The 13,738-nt window shown below is 40.3% G+C and overlaps 2 protein-coding genes across 5 annotated transcripts in view; both read left to right on the top strand.

Annotated features, from left to right (window-relative positions):
• The window catches only part of SHISA4 (shisa family member 4), a 429,323-nt gene that overhangs the window by 369,608 nt on the left and 45,977 nt on the right, over positions 1-13,738 (top strand). The window lies entirely within an intron of this gene.
• The window catches only part of IPO9 (importin 9), a 59,213-nt gene that overhangs the window by 7,414 nt on the left and 38,061 nt on the right, over positions 1-13,738 (top strand). For all 4 annotated transcript variants that reach the window (XR_007720116.1, XM_050762956.1, XM_050762970.1 and 1 more), the window contains exons 2-4: positions 11,847-11,908; positions 12,123-12,209; positions 13,030-13,231. Coding sequence is in view for 3 of the 4 variants with exons in the window: in XM_050762956.1 (XP_050618913.1) it covers positions 11,847-11,908; positions 12,123-12,209; positions 13,030-13,231 (351 nt within the window). In the remaining variant the exon portion in view is untranslated. The remainder of the gene's footprint in view (positions 1-11,846; positions 11,909-12,122; positions 12,210-13,029; positions 13,232-13,738) is intronic.

Genomic DNA, 13,738 nt, shown 5'->3' with positions numbered 1-13,738 from the left:
GAGTTTACCATCAACATCATACTCCTTGGAAGCATTTATATAGCTTTTAAGTAAACTAACGTTTTATGGGTACGACAGTCTCAAATGGTGAGTGATATCCTTGTATTTCTAGTAGGTCTGTCGTCTAGACAGACTAAATTGGGTTAAGTAAAATAATTTTGTATTTTCCATCTTTCATCGCCCTATAACCTAATGCAAATAAACTCTTTGTCTTTGAATTTTTGAGGCTTCAAAACGTGTGGTCATGTTGGACATGTGGTCATAATGGACATGTGGTCATAATTTTTGAAACTCTAGAGGTCTATAGAGAAGAAAATCTGTTCATCTATTTTATTTTAAAATTTGTCTTTAGTTAACAATGATGTTATTTGAAGATTTTCTTTGCCATTATTTATCTGCTTTTGAGCAAATATATATGTTACTTGAACTTTAATGCTGGTTCTTTCATGTGTGAAACAATTAGCTTTTAGAAGGAATCCATCTTAAAATACTTGTTGTAGGTACAGATCCCTTGGTTAACTTGGGTTTTTGGCCCCTGCGTGGGTCTTAATCTTCTGATCTCTTATTCTCACCATCCTTTCCAGTCTCAGTGATATGTGAAGCAAGGTGGTTGGTGGAATTTTGTGTATGATCTTTGATAGGTTACCAGACATGATTAACTTACTGTATTGGAGTGAAGAGCTTCTGGCTATTGTGATCATCACTGGAGTGCATCCTTCTGGCAGGGATATGGAAAAAATATATCAATGCTAAGCTTTTCTCTGAAGAGAATAGACTTGGAATTCTCTGGTTGATGAGAAAGGACCCCTAAACTGTGACAGGACCTGTGTGTAAAGTTTGCCTGGTCTTCATGCTCTAATGACTCCTGTGGATCAGTGCCAGAGTGAACTGTTGGAAAATGTGAGGTTCTTTTTCCCTTATGTGAGCTATGAGCCTCAGTATTACCCTTCAACTATCTATCAGCGCTTTCATTGGAAGGACAGTTGTTCAGATTTGTTTAAGCTTTATAAAGTCTTAAGTTTCAAACTTTTCTCAAAAAGTCTCATTCCTCAGTATCTTTTCACACTGTATGTTGAAAAATTTCTTCATTTTGATCTTGTTTTAGTTTGTCCCTGTAGTAATGATCCAAAAATTATGCTTTTGCTAGGAACATTAAAAATCCAAATCATAATGACCTATGGAAAAATTATTTAAATAGCGCCTTAAAAGAAAATACCAGGCCAGGCGCCGTGGCTCACGCCTGTAATCCCAGCACTTCGGGAGGCCGAGGCGGGCGGATCGCCTGAGGTTGGGAGTTCGAGACCAGCGTGACCAACATGGAGAAACCCCATCTCTACTAAAAATACAAAATTAGCAGGTCATGGTGGTGTATGCCTGTAATTCCAGCTACTCGGGAGGCTGAGGCAGGAGAATCACTTGAACCCGGGAGGTGGAGGTTGCGGTGAGCCAAGATTGCGCCGTTGCACTCCAGCCTAGGCAACAAGAGTGAAACTCCATCTTAAAAAAAAAAAAATACTGTATGTCCCAGGTAATTTGTGAATGTGCTTGTATATCATTGTGAAGGAAGTTACATAAGGCACACCAGAATTGGTTCACCATGTCTAAAGAGGCCAATCCTCGGTGGACAGTGACATTCTAAGCAGACTTGAGGCCATGAAGTTAGCATCCATTATCACACTAAGTATCTGAACTCAAAGGAATTGTGGATGGCCTTAGTAGTTGTCTTTCTCCTTTAAATGGATATCACATGTGCATTTTAGAGTGCTTTTTTCCATTGAACTTGAACGTCGGCATCTAAGAGATCTTCCTGAATTATCTGACTCATCTGTGTTTTAGAATCAGTTCTGAAAGTTGACTCCCATATCTTCGGGTTGTAGACACTTATTGTTTCTTCTCTTGCTACAAATAGGTTTTATAGATTTAACCAGAATCTGTACTAACCAAATTAATCCTAGGAATTAGAATGGATTGCATTATCTGTAGGGGGATTGTGCAAGTTTCAAGTGTTTGCTTGTGATTTAATCATTTAATAACTCAGAAAGAATGTGGCTTCTTCTGTGGTGGTCATGCAAAAAAAAAAAAAATCCACTTTCCTGAGTGAAATGATAGGTGCGATAGCAGTGGATCAAAAACTGCAGCTTAAAGGCATAATAAGAATAAGTTAAGAATCTAAGAATTCAGTAAAATAACAGGAAATAAAATATAAAAATCAATAGCTTTCACATAAACAAACCATAAAAGGATAGAGAACGTAATGGTTTTTTAATAACCAAAACAATTTACAATATCAACAAAAAAGTAAATACTTAGGAAATGCGTAAGAACCTATTAGAGGAAACTTTTTTTTGTTTTTTTGAGATGGAGCCTTGCTCTGTTGCCCAGGCTGGAGTGCAGTGGCATGATCTTGGCTTACTGCAACCTCTGCCTCCTGGGGGGTTCTCCTGCCTCAGCCTCCCGAGTAGCTGGGACTACAGGCACCTGCCACCACACCCGGCTAATTTTTGTATTTTTAGTAGAGATGGGGTTTCACCATGTTGGCCAAGCTGGTCTTGAACTCCTGACCTCAGGTGATCCACCTGTCTTGGCCTCCCAAAGTGTTGGGATTACAGGCGTGAGCCACCGTGCCCAGCCTAGAGGAAACTTTTTGAGACAAGGTTTTGTTATGTCACCCATGCTGGAGTGCAGTGGCTCAGTCTCAGCTCACTGCAACGTCTGCCTCTTAGGCCCAAGTAATTGTCGTTCCTCAGCCTCCCAAGTAGCTGGGACTGCAGTCACACAACACCATGCCCAGCTAATTTTTGTATTTTTGGTAGAGACAGGGTTTCACCATGTTGCCCAGGCTGGTCTCAAAGGCCTGAGCTCAAGCAATCTGCCGTCTGCCTTCCAAGACATAAAATCAGATGTGAACAAGTGGAAAAACATACTCTGTGACTGGACAGGACAACTCAGCATAATAGATGAGCTAGACAAGTTGGTTCTAAAGTTCATGTAGAAAAACAGACAAGGAAGAATAGCTCCAAAAACACTGAAAAAGGAAAACTACAAGAGGGAACTTGTTCTATCAGACATTTAAACATTACATAAAACCTGTGTAATTAAAACAAACAGTGTAGCACTCTACTCAAATAGAACTGTGGAATAGAAGAGAAAATCCAGAAATAGATACAAGTGCCTATGGAAATTGAACATAGATGAAGGTAGTATCTCAAATCACTAGAGGTGGACATTTTAACAAAGAATGCTGCGATGAGGCCGGGTGCGGTGGCTCACGCCTGTAATCCCAGCACTTTGGGAGGCCAAAGCGGGCAAATCACAAGGTCAGGAGATCGAGACCATCCTGGCTACACAGTGAAACCCTGTCTCTGCTAAAAATACAAAAAATTAGCTGGGTGTGGTGGTGGGCGCCTGTAGTCCCAGCTACTCTGGAGACAGGCAGGAGAATGGCGTGAACTTGGGAGATGGAGCTTGCAGTGAGCCGAGATTGCGTCACTGCACTCCAGCCTGGGGGATAGAGCGAGACAATGTCTCAAAAAAAAAAAAAAAGGGTGCTGCAATGGCTATGTAGCCGTTTGGAATTAGACTCATGTCTCACACTAGATTTTTTTAAAAATAAACTCTAAATTGATTAGGAGTCTAAACAGAAAAAATTAAATCATACAAGTATTAGAGGAAAACATGGGTGAATTTATCTTTAAACTTGACATAGGGAAAGGGATTCTAACTATGACTCAAGATCCAGAGACAATAAAAGAAAATATTTTATTGATAAATTTGACTACATAAAACTTTTTTACAATTTACATGGGAAAAACACCACATAAAAAATCAAGAGACAACTGACAAACTGGGAGAAATTTTTTTCCCCATAATGTATACTACAGACAAAAGGATAACACCTTTAATATATAAAGAATTCTTAAAAATTGAGGAACAAAGGACCAAAACAACACTCAGACATACGAAAAGTGTTTAAACTCACTTATGGTTAGAGAAATACAATCTAAAACAACATTGAATTAACCATTTCTCACCTGTCAGGCTGACAAAAAAATTTATTTTATTTACTTTTGAGACAGGGTATCACTCTGTCGCCTAGGCTAGAGTGCAGTGGCATGGTCACTTCTCACTATAGCCTCAACCTCCCGGACTCAGGTGACCCTCCCACCTCAGCCTCCCAAGTATCTGAGGCTACAGGCATGAGCCACCATGCCCACCTATTTTAGTGTTTCACCATGTTGCCCAAGCTGGTCTTGAATTCCTGGACTCAAGCAATCTGCTTGCCTTAGCCTCCCAAAGTGCTGGGATTACAGGTGTGAGCCACTGCACCTGGCCAAAAAATTTTAAATATGATAACACATTCTGTTGGCAAAACTGGAAAGATGCTCCTATGTATTGCTGGTAGGAGTACAAATTGGTGCAATCCTTCTGAAAGAAAATTTGATCACACCCAATAGCTCCACAAATGCACTTACCTCTTGACCCACAATCCCACTTCTGAAAAATCTATGCTGAAAAATACGTATTCACAATGTTATTCACTGCAGCATTGTTTATAAAAACAAAATATTAGGGAAAAAAACTAACTGTCCATACAGAGGAGAGCACATGAATAACATATAGTATATCTACATATATTATGCAGCTGTAGAGAAGAGCTTCAGGAATCTCTGAACTGATGTGGAAATCACAAGATATAATGTTAGCAGTAAAAAAAGCAAAGTGCAAAAGAGTGTCTATAATATACTCATTTTCATGTAAACAAGAAGGGAATGTTTTTTAAAATGTGTCTGCTCATTTGTGTAAAAGAAATACAGGAAAGAAAATCAGAAACTGATTTTGGTTACCTGTCTGCATGAAGTGGGTGGGGAATGGGTGTAAAGAAGTGGGTAATGAAAACAAGATAATAGGGATGAGGAAGAAGTGACAGTTCTTGGAATGTTCCTTTTTGTATAGCTTTGACTCTGAGAATCATGGTAATGTTTCACATACCAAAAATAAATAAATAACTAAAATCAAACAATGGGGAGGCACTAAAAATGGAGCAGAAGTAGTAACAAGTGAACCTAAATGTTTTACAAATTAATAACAGCTTTTTAGGTGAGAGGAATAACTAACCTAAGTAACTTGTAAAATATTATTTACAAGTAGTAAAATAGTATTTGACTGCATCATGTAGGTTACACTTAAAAAAAACTGTACACCAAAATTGTACTTCAATTAATAGGTGTGTTTTTCACAAAGGTATGGATTAATACTTCTGTAATTGCTTCATATTTTAAGATTGAAAAAATAACTAAATGTAGATGACGAGAGCCAAGTGTTATCACTTTTGAACAAAGAAGTTACAAATAAGGGAAGAGTAGAATGAACCTCAAGGTTTGGATTGGCATCTGGGCTATCAATCAGTATGATAAATGGATGGATGGATAGATGGTTAGGTATACTGTACTTCCTAGCTCTGTTCTCTGAGAACCCCTAGGAGTAGTGATACTCCTGTAGCAATGAACATACCTAGTGCTCACATCTTGGTTTCTAAATATAGTTCTCCACTGAAAGGCACTAGGGTTCCTTGCAGGAGAAGTTGATATCTGGGCTTGGGCAGAGAAAATACAAGATAAGTATAGAATATCTTGTGTATAAAAAAAATAAGGAAGTGCTTGATAAAGGATGGGGACATATAGGAGTACACAGGAGTTAATTGGAAGGAATTCCAGTGGCGAAAGCTGGAACAATTTGAGCAACAAAAGAAATAAAATAGTATTGGATTAAAACTCATAGAATGAAATAAATACTTATGAATTCATATAGGTATAAATAAATATTAGGAAAAATAAACCATTTTTCCTCTGCTCTCGCACTACAACAGTCAACACAGAAGACTTCTGTGATCTCAAAAATATGTGGAGATTTCTCCCCACCAGCAAACAAGCAGTCAGTTCTGTAGTGGTCACCAGCTGGGTGTCCTCCGATTCAATTCCAACATGTCTACCTGGAGATAGCATCAGATCCTAGAGATCGAAAGCTCAGTCCCCAGCTGGGCGCGGTGGCTCAAGCCTGTAATCCCAGCACTTTGGGAGGCCGAGACGGGCCGATCACGAGGTCAGGAGATCGAGACCATCCCGGCTAACACAGTGAAACCCCGTCTCTACTAAAAACTAGCCGGGCGAGGTGGCGGGCACCTGTAGTCCCAGCTACTCGGGAGGCTGAGGCAGGAGAATGGTGTAAACCCGGGAGGCGGAGCTTGCAGTGAGCTGAGATCCGGCCACTGTACTCCAGCCTGGGCGACAGGGCAAGACTCTGTCTCAAAAAAAAAAGAAAGCTCAGTCCCCAAAACTGCCCCCACCCGCTCAGATACCAGTTGCAAGTCTAGGCCTCTGGAACTTCTAACAAACCAGCTTCAAGTTGCGGTTGCCAGGACTTTGGGTTTGATTAATTTGCTAGAGCAGCTCATAGAACTCAGGGAAATACTTTTACAGATTTTTCTACAAAGGATATTCTAAATGATACAAATAAACAGCCAGGTGAAGAGATACATAGGATGAGGTCTGGAAGGGTCCAGAATGCAGGAGTATGTTCTTTGGCATTTTTATGGAAGTTTCATTACCCTGCCATGATTGATTGAACCACTGACCATTGATGATCAACTTAACCTTCAGCCCCTCTACCTTCTCACAGGGTGAGGTGGGGGGATGAAAGTCCCAACCCTCTAATTCTGCCTAGATATTTCCAGTGACCAGCCCCCATCCCAAAGCTACCTAGGAGCTGCCAGCTATCAAGTCAGCTTATTAGGATACAAAAAGACATCACTTTGGAGTTTCTGAGGATTTTAGGAGCTGTTTGACAGGAAATGAAGTCAAAGACCAAATACATATTTCACAAAATCACAGTCTACCCTTGGGTCTTCAAACCCTGATCCCTTACGTCAAAAGGATGTCCAACTCAAAAGATACTGCCGGCCGGGCGCGGTGGCTCACGCCTGTAATCCCAGCACTTTGGAAGGCCGAGGCGGGCGGATCACAAGGTCAGGAGATCGAGACCATGGTGAAACCCCGTCTCTACTAAAAATAGAAAAAAATTAGCCAGGCGCAGTGGCGGGCACCTGTAGTCCCAGCTACTCGGGAGGCTGAGGCCGGAGAATGGCGTGAACCCGGGAGGCGGAGCTTGCAGTGAGCCGAGATTGCGCCACTGCACTCCAGCCTGGGTGACAGAGCGAGACTCCGTCTCAAAAAAAAAAAAAAAAAAAAACAAAAGATACTGCCACATTACTAGAATCCCATTCAATAATTAATAATCTAGTTCATCATATTGTATGAATGTCTCCCAGGGTGAGGCCACTCAGATTGGCAGGCTTCCTTTCATTCTTGTGAGGTTGCAAAAGCAGAAGTAGTCTCAGCAAACACAGAGCTTTACCATTTCATGTATTTGATATAATTGAGCTAAGAGGCAATGTCATCTCTTGCTCTGAGCCTCTTTTGAGGTGTTAATGTGATATTGGAATCCTCTCAGTTCATAATCTACTTACTCATTTCTTTCCTCTGAGCTACTGTTTCTTCTCTCTTAATAAGTACACAAACTTCTCCACCTTTGGAAGGGGCATTACAATCAGCCACTGTGATGGTCTAGATTGCAGGCAACAATACTACTCTAGCAAGTACCTCTTCCTCAGTGCGCCCCATTCAGATAGGGTTAGGTTACAGAGGTGCAGAACTAGTGGGCTCTTTTTACTATCAGGCAATATAGCTGTATTAACTGTTAGCCCCAATTTTGCTCAATGGGGTGAAAGCACAACCCATTCCCATCAGTCCATCAGGAATTCTGACCTAAGTTACAATACGTAGTTACAATTTCTTGCTTAGGAATCATTCCTGCTTCCAGCACATGTGGTTGCAGCCCTGATCCTAAGACCATTGCATCAGGTAGGGGAATGGGAAAAAAAAAGAAAAGGAAAGGTGAGGTGATGTGGGGGAAAAAAGACAGAAAAAAGTATCTTGTAAGTAAGAAAAGACTGTCACCTTTATCCTTCAGGAGCTACTTCAGGAACCAAGGACAAAAGGCAAATACTTTTTAAGAAAAGATATTCTTGGTCGGGTGTGGTGGTCCACACCTGTAATCCCAGCACTTTGGGAGACTGAGGTGGGCAGACTTGAGGTCAAAAGTTCAAGACCAGCCTGGCCAACGTGGCAAAACCCAGTCTCTACTAAAAATACAAAAATTAGCTGGACGTGGTGGTATACTCCTGCAATTCCAGCTACTCCAGAGGCTGAGGCACAAGAATCACTTGAACCCAGGAGGCAGAGGTTGCAGTGAGCTGAGATAGTACCACTGCACTCTAGTCTGTATGACAAAGTGAGACTCTGTCTCAAAAAAAAAAAAAAAAGATATTCCTCTAGTCACTTAGGAAATAATAAGGCTTACAGGAGCTGAGAACCAGGAATCATGGATGAAAACCAAAATACATATTTTATAATATTGTAATAAATAAAGGAGAAGGGACAGTACTTCCTTATAAAAGAATTCCAATTAATAAATGAAGAGAATAAAAGAAATGCAAAATAACCATTAGGCAGGTAACACTCACAGATGGATGCTAAAATCCGTGGATGAGAGTTTGAAAAGAAACAGAATAATAGCAAAATGTCAAAGTATGTCTCCCAAGATTTGGATCAATTACAAAGGGAAAAACAGTACCTTTAAGTGGAGAAACCCAGCAGACTTTGCCATGTGATCAATGTTACCATAACCAGTAATAAAATTTTTATCCACATTATGTACTCCCTAATATGATATACTGAGAAGGACACAGCATCACTTTCTGGTATTCTTGCCAGAAATGCATAACCTCCATCTAAAGCTGAGGAAACTTTAGTCAAACCCAAATTGAGACACATTCTACAAAATAACTGATCGATATTCACCAAAAGTGTTCTGGTCACAAAAGACAAGAATGAAGAACTGTCACACTTTAGAAGAAACTAAGGAAACATGGCAACCAAATACAATGTGGGATCATGGGATCCTAAAGGGAAAAGGACAATAAGGAAAAAAAACTGGTGAAGGTTCTTATCAAGTCTAGTTTAGTTAATAGTATTGTACTCATGTTAATTTCCTGATTTTTGATCACTGAACCATGATTATGTAAGAGAAAAATGGATGAATGATATCCATGAACTGTCTGTACTGTTCCGCTTTTCTGTAAGCCTACAAAAATTATTTTGTAAAATAGGGACATAGATTATTTTCAGCAGTTTTTAACCTGGTTACTTGGATAAGCCTTGAACCTGAAACATTGCATGTAACAACTCTTTCTTGGTATTAAGCTTTTCTATTTTATAAATGCCCTTTGGATGGCTATTTCAGTAGAATCCAGTTAACGTGGAACTTTACATGAAAAGTAACTTTACTTACATGAGATGGGAAAGCCAAACAGTGTATTCATGATAGACAATAAAAAATAATAGCAAAATAACTTATTTTTGTCTTCAAGTTTTTACCACTATGGCAGATATTGTGCAAAGCATTTTACATATGTTATATTATTGAGTCTTAGAAGGATTGCTTGATATATCGATACCAGTATTTTTTTGCGGAGGGGACGGAGTTCCCCTCTTGTTGCCCAGGCTGGAGTGCAATGGCACAATCTCGGCTCATCGCAACCTGTGCCTCCTGGGTTCAAGCGATTCTCCTGCCTCAGCCTCTCGAGTAGCTGGGATTACAGGCATGTGCCACCATGCCCAGCTAATTTTGTATTTTTAGTAGAGCTAGGGTTTCTCCATGTTGGTCAGGCCGGTCTCGAACTCAGGTAATGCGTCCGCCCCCACCTCCCAAAGTGCTGGGATTACAGGCATGAGCCACCTCGCCAGGCCCTGATACCAGTATTCTTATTTTGTGGGTGAGGAAGCTGAGGTTTAGAAAGGTAACTTACCTAAGGACAGGCATGGTGGCTTCAGGATTTGAACCTGAACAGCCCATTCTCTTAATCATGCTAATCTATAGCTCCCTCCAAATGGGAGTGGTGAGCCTATTGTGACCTATGTATCTACCAATACTGAGCAGGTCTAGAAAACTGCTGTTCATTCTTTAGCATAGTGCTGTCCAACAGAAATATAGTATGAGTCACTTGTGAAATTTTAAATTTTCTAGTGGCTGCATTAAAAAGGCAAAAAGAAACATAAAATTAAATTTTAACTCTATATTCATTTAACCTGGTATAGACAAAGTATTGCAACATTTGATCAATATAAAAAGATATTTTCTTCTTTTTTTCACACAGTTTGAAATCTAGTGTGTATTACATTTATAGGCATCTCAAGTCTCACCAGCCACATTACAGGTACAGCCATTGTGACTAATAGCTACTGTATTGGATAGCACAGCCCTACAATGTGAGGTGTAAAAATTATGATGCACTGTTGGTTTTACATTCTTCCTCCTCTTTTCACAAACAAATATTTTATAGTTGACTCCTTTGCAAGTATATATTAGATCTAAGTTTTAATTTGGAGCCAGGCACAGTGGTGTGCATCTGTAGTCTCAGCTACTCGGGAGGCTGAGGCAGGAAGTTCGTTTGAGCCTAGGAATTCGACACTGCAGTGAGCTATTATTACGCCACTGCACTCCAACCTGGATGACAGAGACCCTGTCTGTAAAACAAAATTTATTTTAGTAATCATTTTTAAAAAATAAATTTTAATTTGGAAGTAAGAGTTATTTACAGTCTCCAAATGTGCAGTTCAAGTTCCATTGCTTATTGGAAACCTCTCATTTTTAGGACTAAGTTTGTTAAAGCCATGTGTTCTTGGACTTAATCAGCTCATAATCGGTGGCATATATCTGGGCAGCTCGTGAAATCTCACCTTTTAAGTTGTCCTCAGGAATAGATGGTCCCATGTTTTTTTGTTTTGTTTTGGTTTTGGTCCCTTTTTTTGTTTGTTTGTTGTTTTGTTTTGTTTGTTTGTTTTTTGAGATGGAGTCTCATTCTGTAGCCCAGGCTGGAATGCAATGGCATGATCCCAGCTCACTGCAACCTCTACCTCCCAGGTTCAAGCAATTCTCTGCTTCAGCCTCCCAAGTAGCTGGGATTACAGATGCCTGCAACCATGCCCGACTAATTTTTTTGTATTTTTAGTAGAGACGGGGTTTCACCATCTTGGCCAGGCTGTTCTTGAACTCCTGACCTTGTGATCCACCTGCCTTGGCCTCCCAGAGTGCTGGGATTATAAGCGTGAGCCACTGCGCCCAGCCTGTTTTGTTTTTTTGAGACAGAGTTTTGCTCTTTTCTCCCAGGCTGGAGTGCAATGGTGTAATCTCAGCTCACTGCAACCTCCTCTTCCTCGATTCAAGTGATTCTCCTGCCTCAGCCTCCCGAGAAGCTGGGATTACAGCCACGCATCACCAAGCCTGGCTAATTTTGTATCTTTAGTAGAGATGGGGTTTCACTATGTTGGCCAGGGTGGTCTCGAACTCCTGATCTAAGTGATCCACCCACCTCGGCCTCCCAAAGTGCTGGGATTACAGAGGTGAGCCACCACGGCAGGCTCCATGTTTCAGTTACGACATTAATTGGTATAAGAGGAAGGTATTGTCATCTTGGAAGGGAAGATGACTGGAAGGTGGTATGCGGTGACTGGAAAAAGTGTGAGCGTGTTGGAACTTCATTGTAACAAGGCATGTCCTGTAAGCCAACTTGTTTCTTTTACTTGGAGGAATCAGTCTTAGTAGTTATCAGCTCTTTTTGAAATAACAGATTAGGATTCTTTCTGAAATCTTGTTGGCATCAGGGTTAGAGCTTAGTAAATTGCTATGGCTTTCCTGGGTGCTCTTAGATTCAATAAAATTTTCTCTTTCAGAATTTGGTGTTCACTTGGCAGAACTGACTGTAGATCCCCAGGGGGCACTGGCAATCCGTCAGGTAAGTCCAGACTGGCCCAATTTATAAGTAGTTTCCTTTTCCTTGGTAATGAAACTTTCTTATGGGAAAGAATAAGAATAAGGCCGATTTATAAATAACCTAGGATGTCGTGCCAGATTTAGATAGACTTCAGATGTATGGGACCATGTATATAGTTTTTATGTGTGAAAAAAATCTTTTTCTTGCTGTACTACTTGGCTTATTCTCTTCACAGCTGGCATCAGTCATCTTGAAACAATATGTGGAGACTCACTGGTGTGCCCAATCAGAGAAATTTAGGCCTCCTGAAACTACAGAAAGGGTAAGTCAGTTACTTGATTAGTCTACCTGAGGAGATTTGAGGGTCCATTTTAAGAGATTAGACTATCAACATTCTTTGACTGCATGAAGCAATCAAGACTAGGCAGAGAAGGAGATTGTTGGCTGGCATTGCGGGCAAAGGGCTATACATTAAAGAGCTCAAGTATCAGGCTGGTCTGTGTTCAAATTCCAGTTTTGCTTTTTACAAGCTATGAGATCATTGGAAATGTGTTAACGCCTAAGCCTCAATTTCCTAAATCTCCAAAATGAGAATAAAAATACCAACTAAGGGTTTAAGAATTAAATGAAATAATGTTTGTACTTAGTGCAATAATGTGCAATCATCCTGAGTCCCCAAGAAATTTTGAGGTGTAAGGTCTGGAGGAATGTTTTCCATTGGAACTTTATGCAGTTATGGAAATATTCTGTGTCTGTGCTGTCTAAAACAATAGCTACTAGCTACATATGGCTATTGAGCACTTAAAATGGGGCTAGTGCAACTGAGGAACTGAATTTTAAATGTTTTAAAATTTTAATAGCCATGTGTAGCTAGTGGCTACTGTAATGGACGGCATAAGTGTAGAGATCACAGATGAACCCTCCAGATGAATTGTCAAGTTTATGTATAGGAGTTTTAGAGAAGACTCCTCTCTAAAACTCCTATATATAAACTTGACAAGTCATTGCAAGTTTATGCAGTACCTTGTACTCATTGCAGTACCTCGTACTCATTGTTTTTCCAACACAGTTCCCAACTGAACTGGGCTCTGCCAGTCACTTATAACCTGATCTAATAGCAGGTGGACTTTTATCCCTTACAGGCAAAAATTGTTATCCGGGAGCTATTGCCTAATGGGTTGAGAGAATCGATAAGCAAAGTGCGCTCCAGTGTGGCCTATGCAGTGTCAGCCATTGCCCACTGGGACTGGCCTGAAGCTTGGCCCCAACTCTTCAACCTGCTCATGGAGATGTTGGTGAGCGGAGACTTAAATGCCGTCCATGGAGCCATGCGTGTGCTGACAGGTACCAGAAGCCCTTTTCCCTGGTATTGGTACTTGGATCTCAAGCGACAGGAGTATTACCAGAAGCTATGTGATATAATGGCCTGGATCAGTAGGAATTGCTACTGATGTTATTCCTCCCTCCTAGTTTTTATCTCTGCATCTACCCTCCAGCTCCATTGTTTTTTTCTAGGGAGTTAAGTTTGTATAGTATTACTTCTACTGCCAAACCTACCACTTACAGATACAGTATTAGCATAGAGATTGAGTATTCAGATTTTAAATTTTTGTAGGGGCTTCACCTTGATCCTTCACTTACCTTCTTTGAGCCTGAGTTTCCTTCTATATAAAATTAAGATGATAGTAGTATCTGCATCAAAGGAGCTTTTGGTATAGTTTAAATTCGCTAATCTATCTTTATTTGTTCAGTAAAGTTTAGTTACTATGATTATTATTACTATATATTATTTTTCCACTTAGTTCAACCACGGCAAAGTTAAGAATTGTAAAATGAATTTTTATAGAAATA

This window comes from Macaca thibetana, chromosome 1 (assembly GCF_024542745.1).
Source record: "Macaca thibetana thibetana isolate TM-01 chromosome 1, ASM2454274v1, whole genome shotgun sequence".
Lineage (NCBI taxonomy): Eukaryota > Metazoa > Chordata > Mammalia > Primates > Cercopithecidae > Macaca > Macaca thibetana.
Note: the sequence above shows the minus strand (reverse complement) of the source record. Positions and strands in the feature narration are given on the sequence as shown.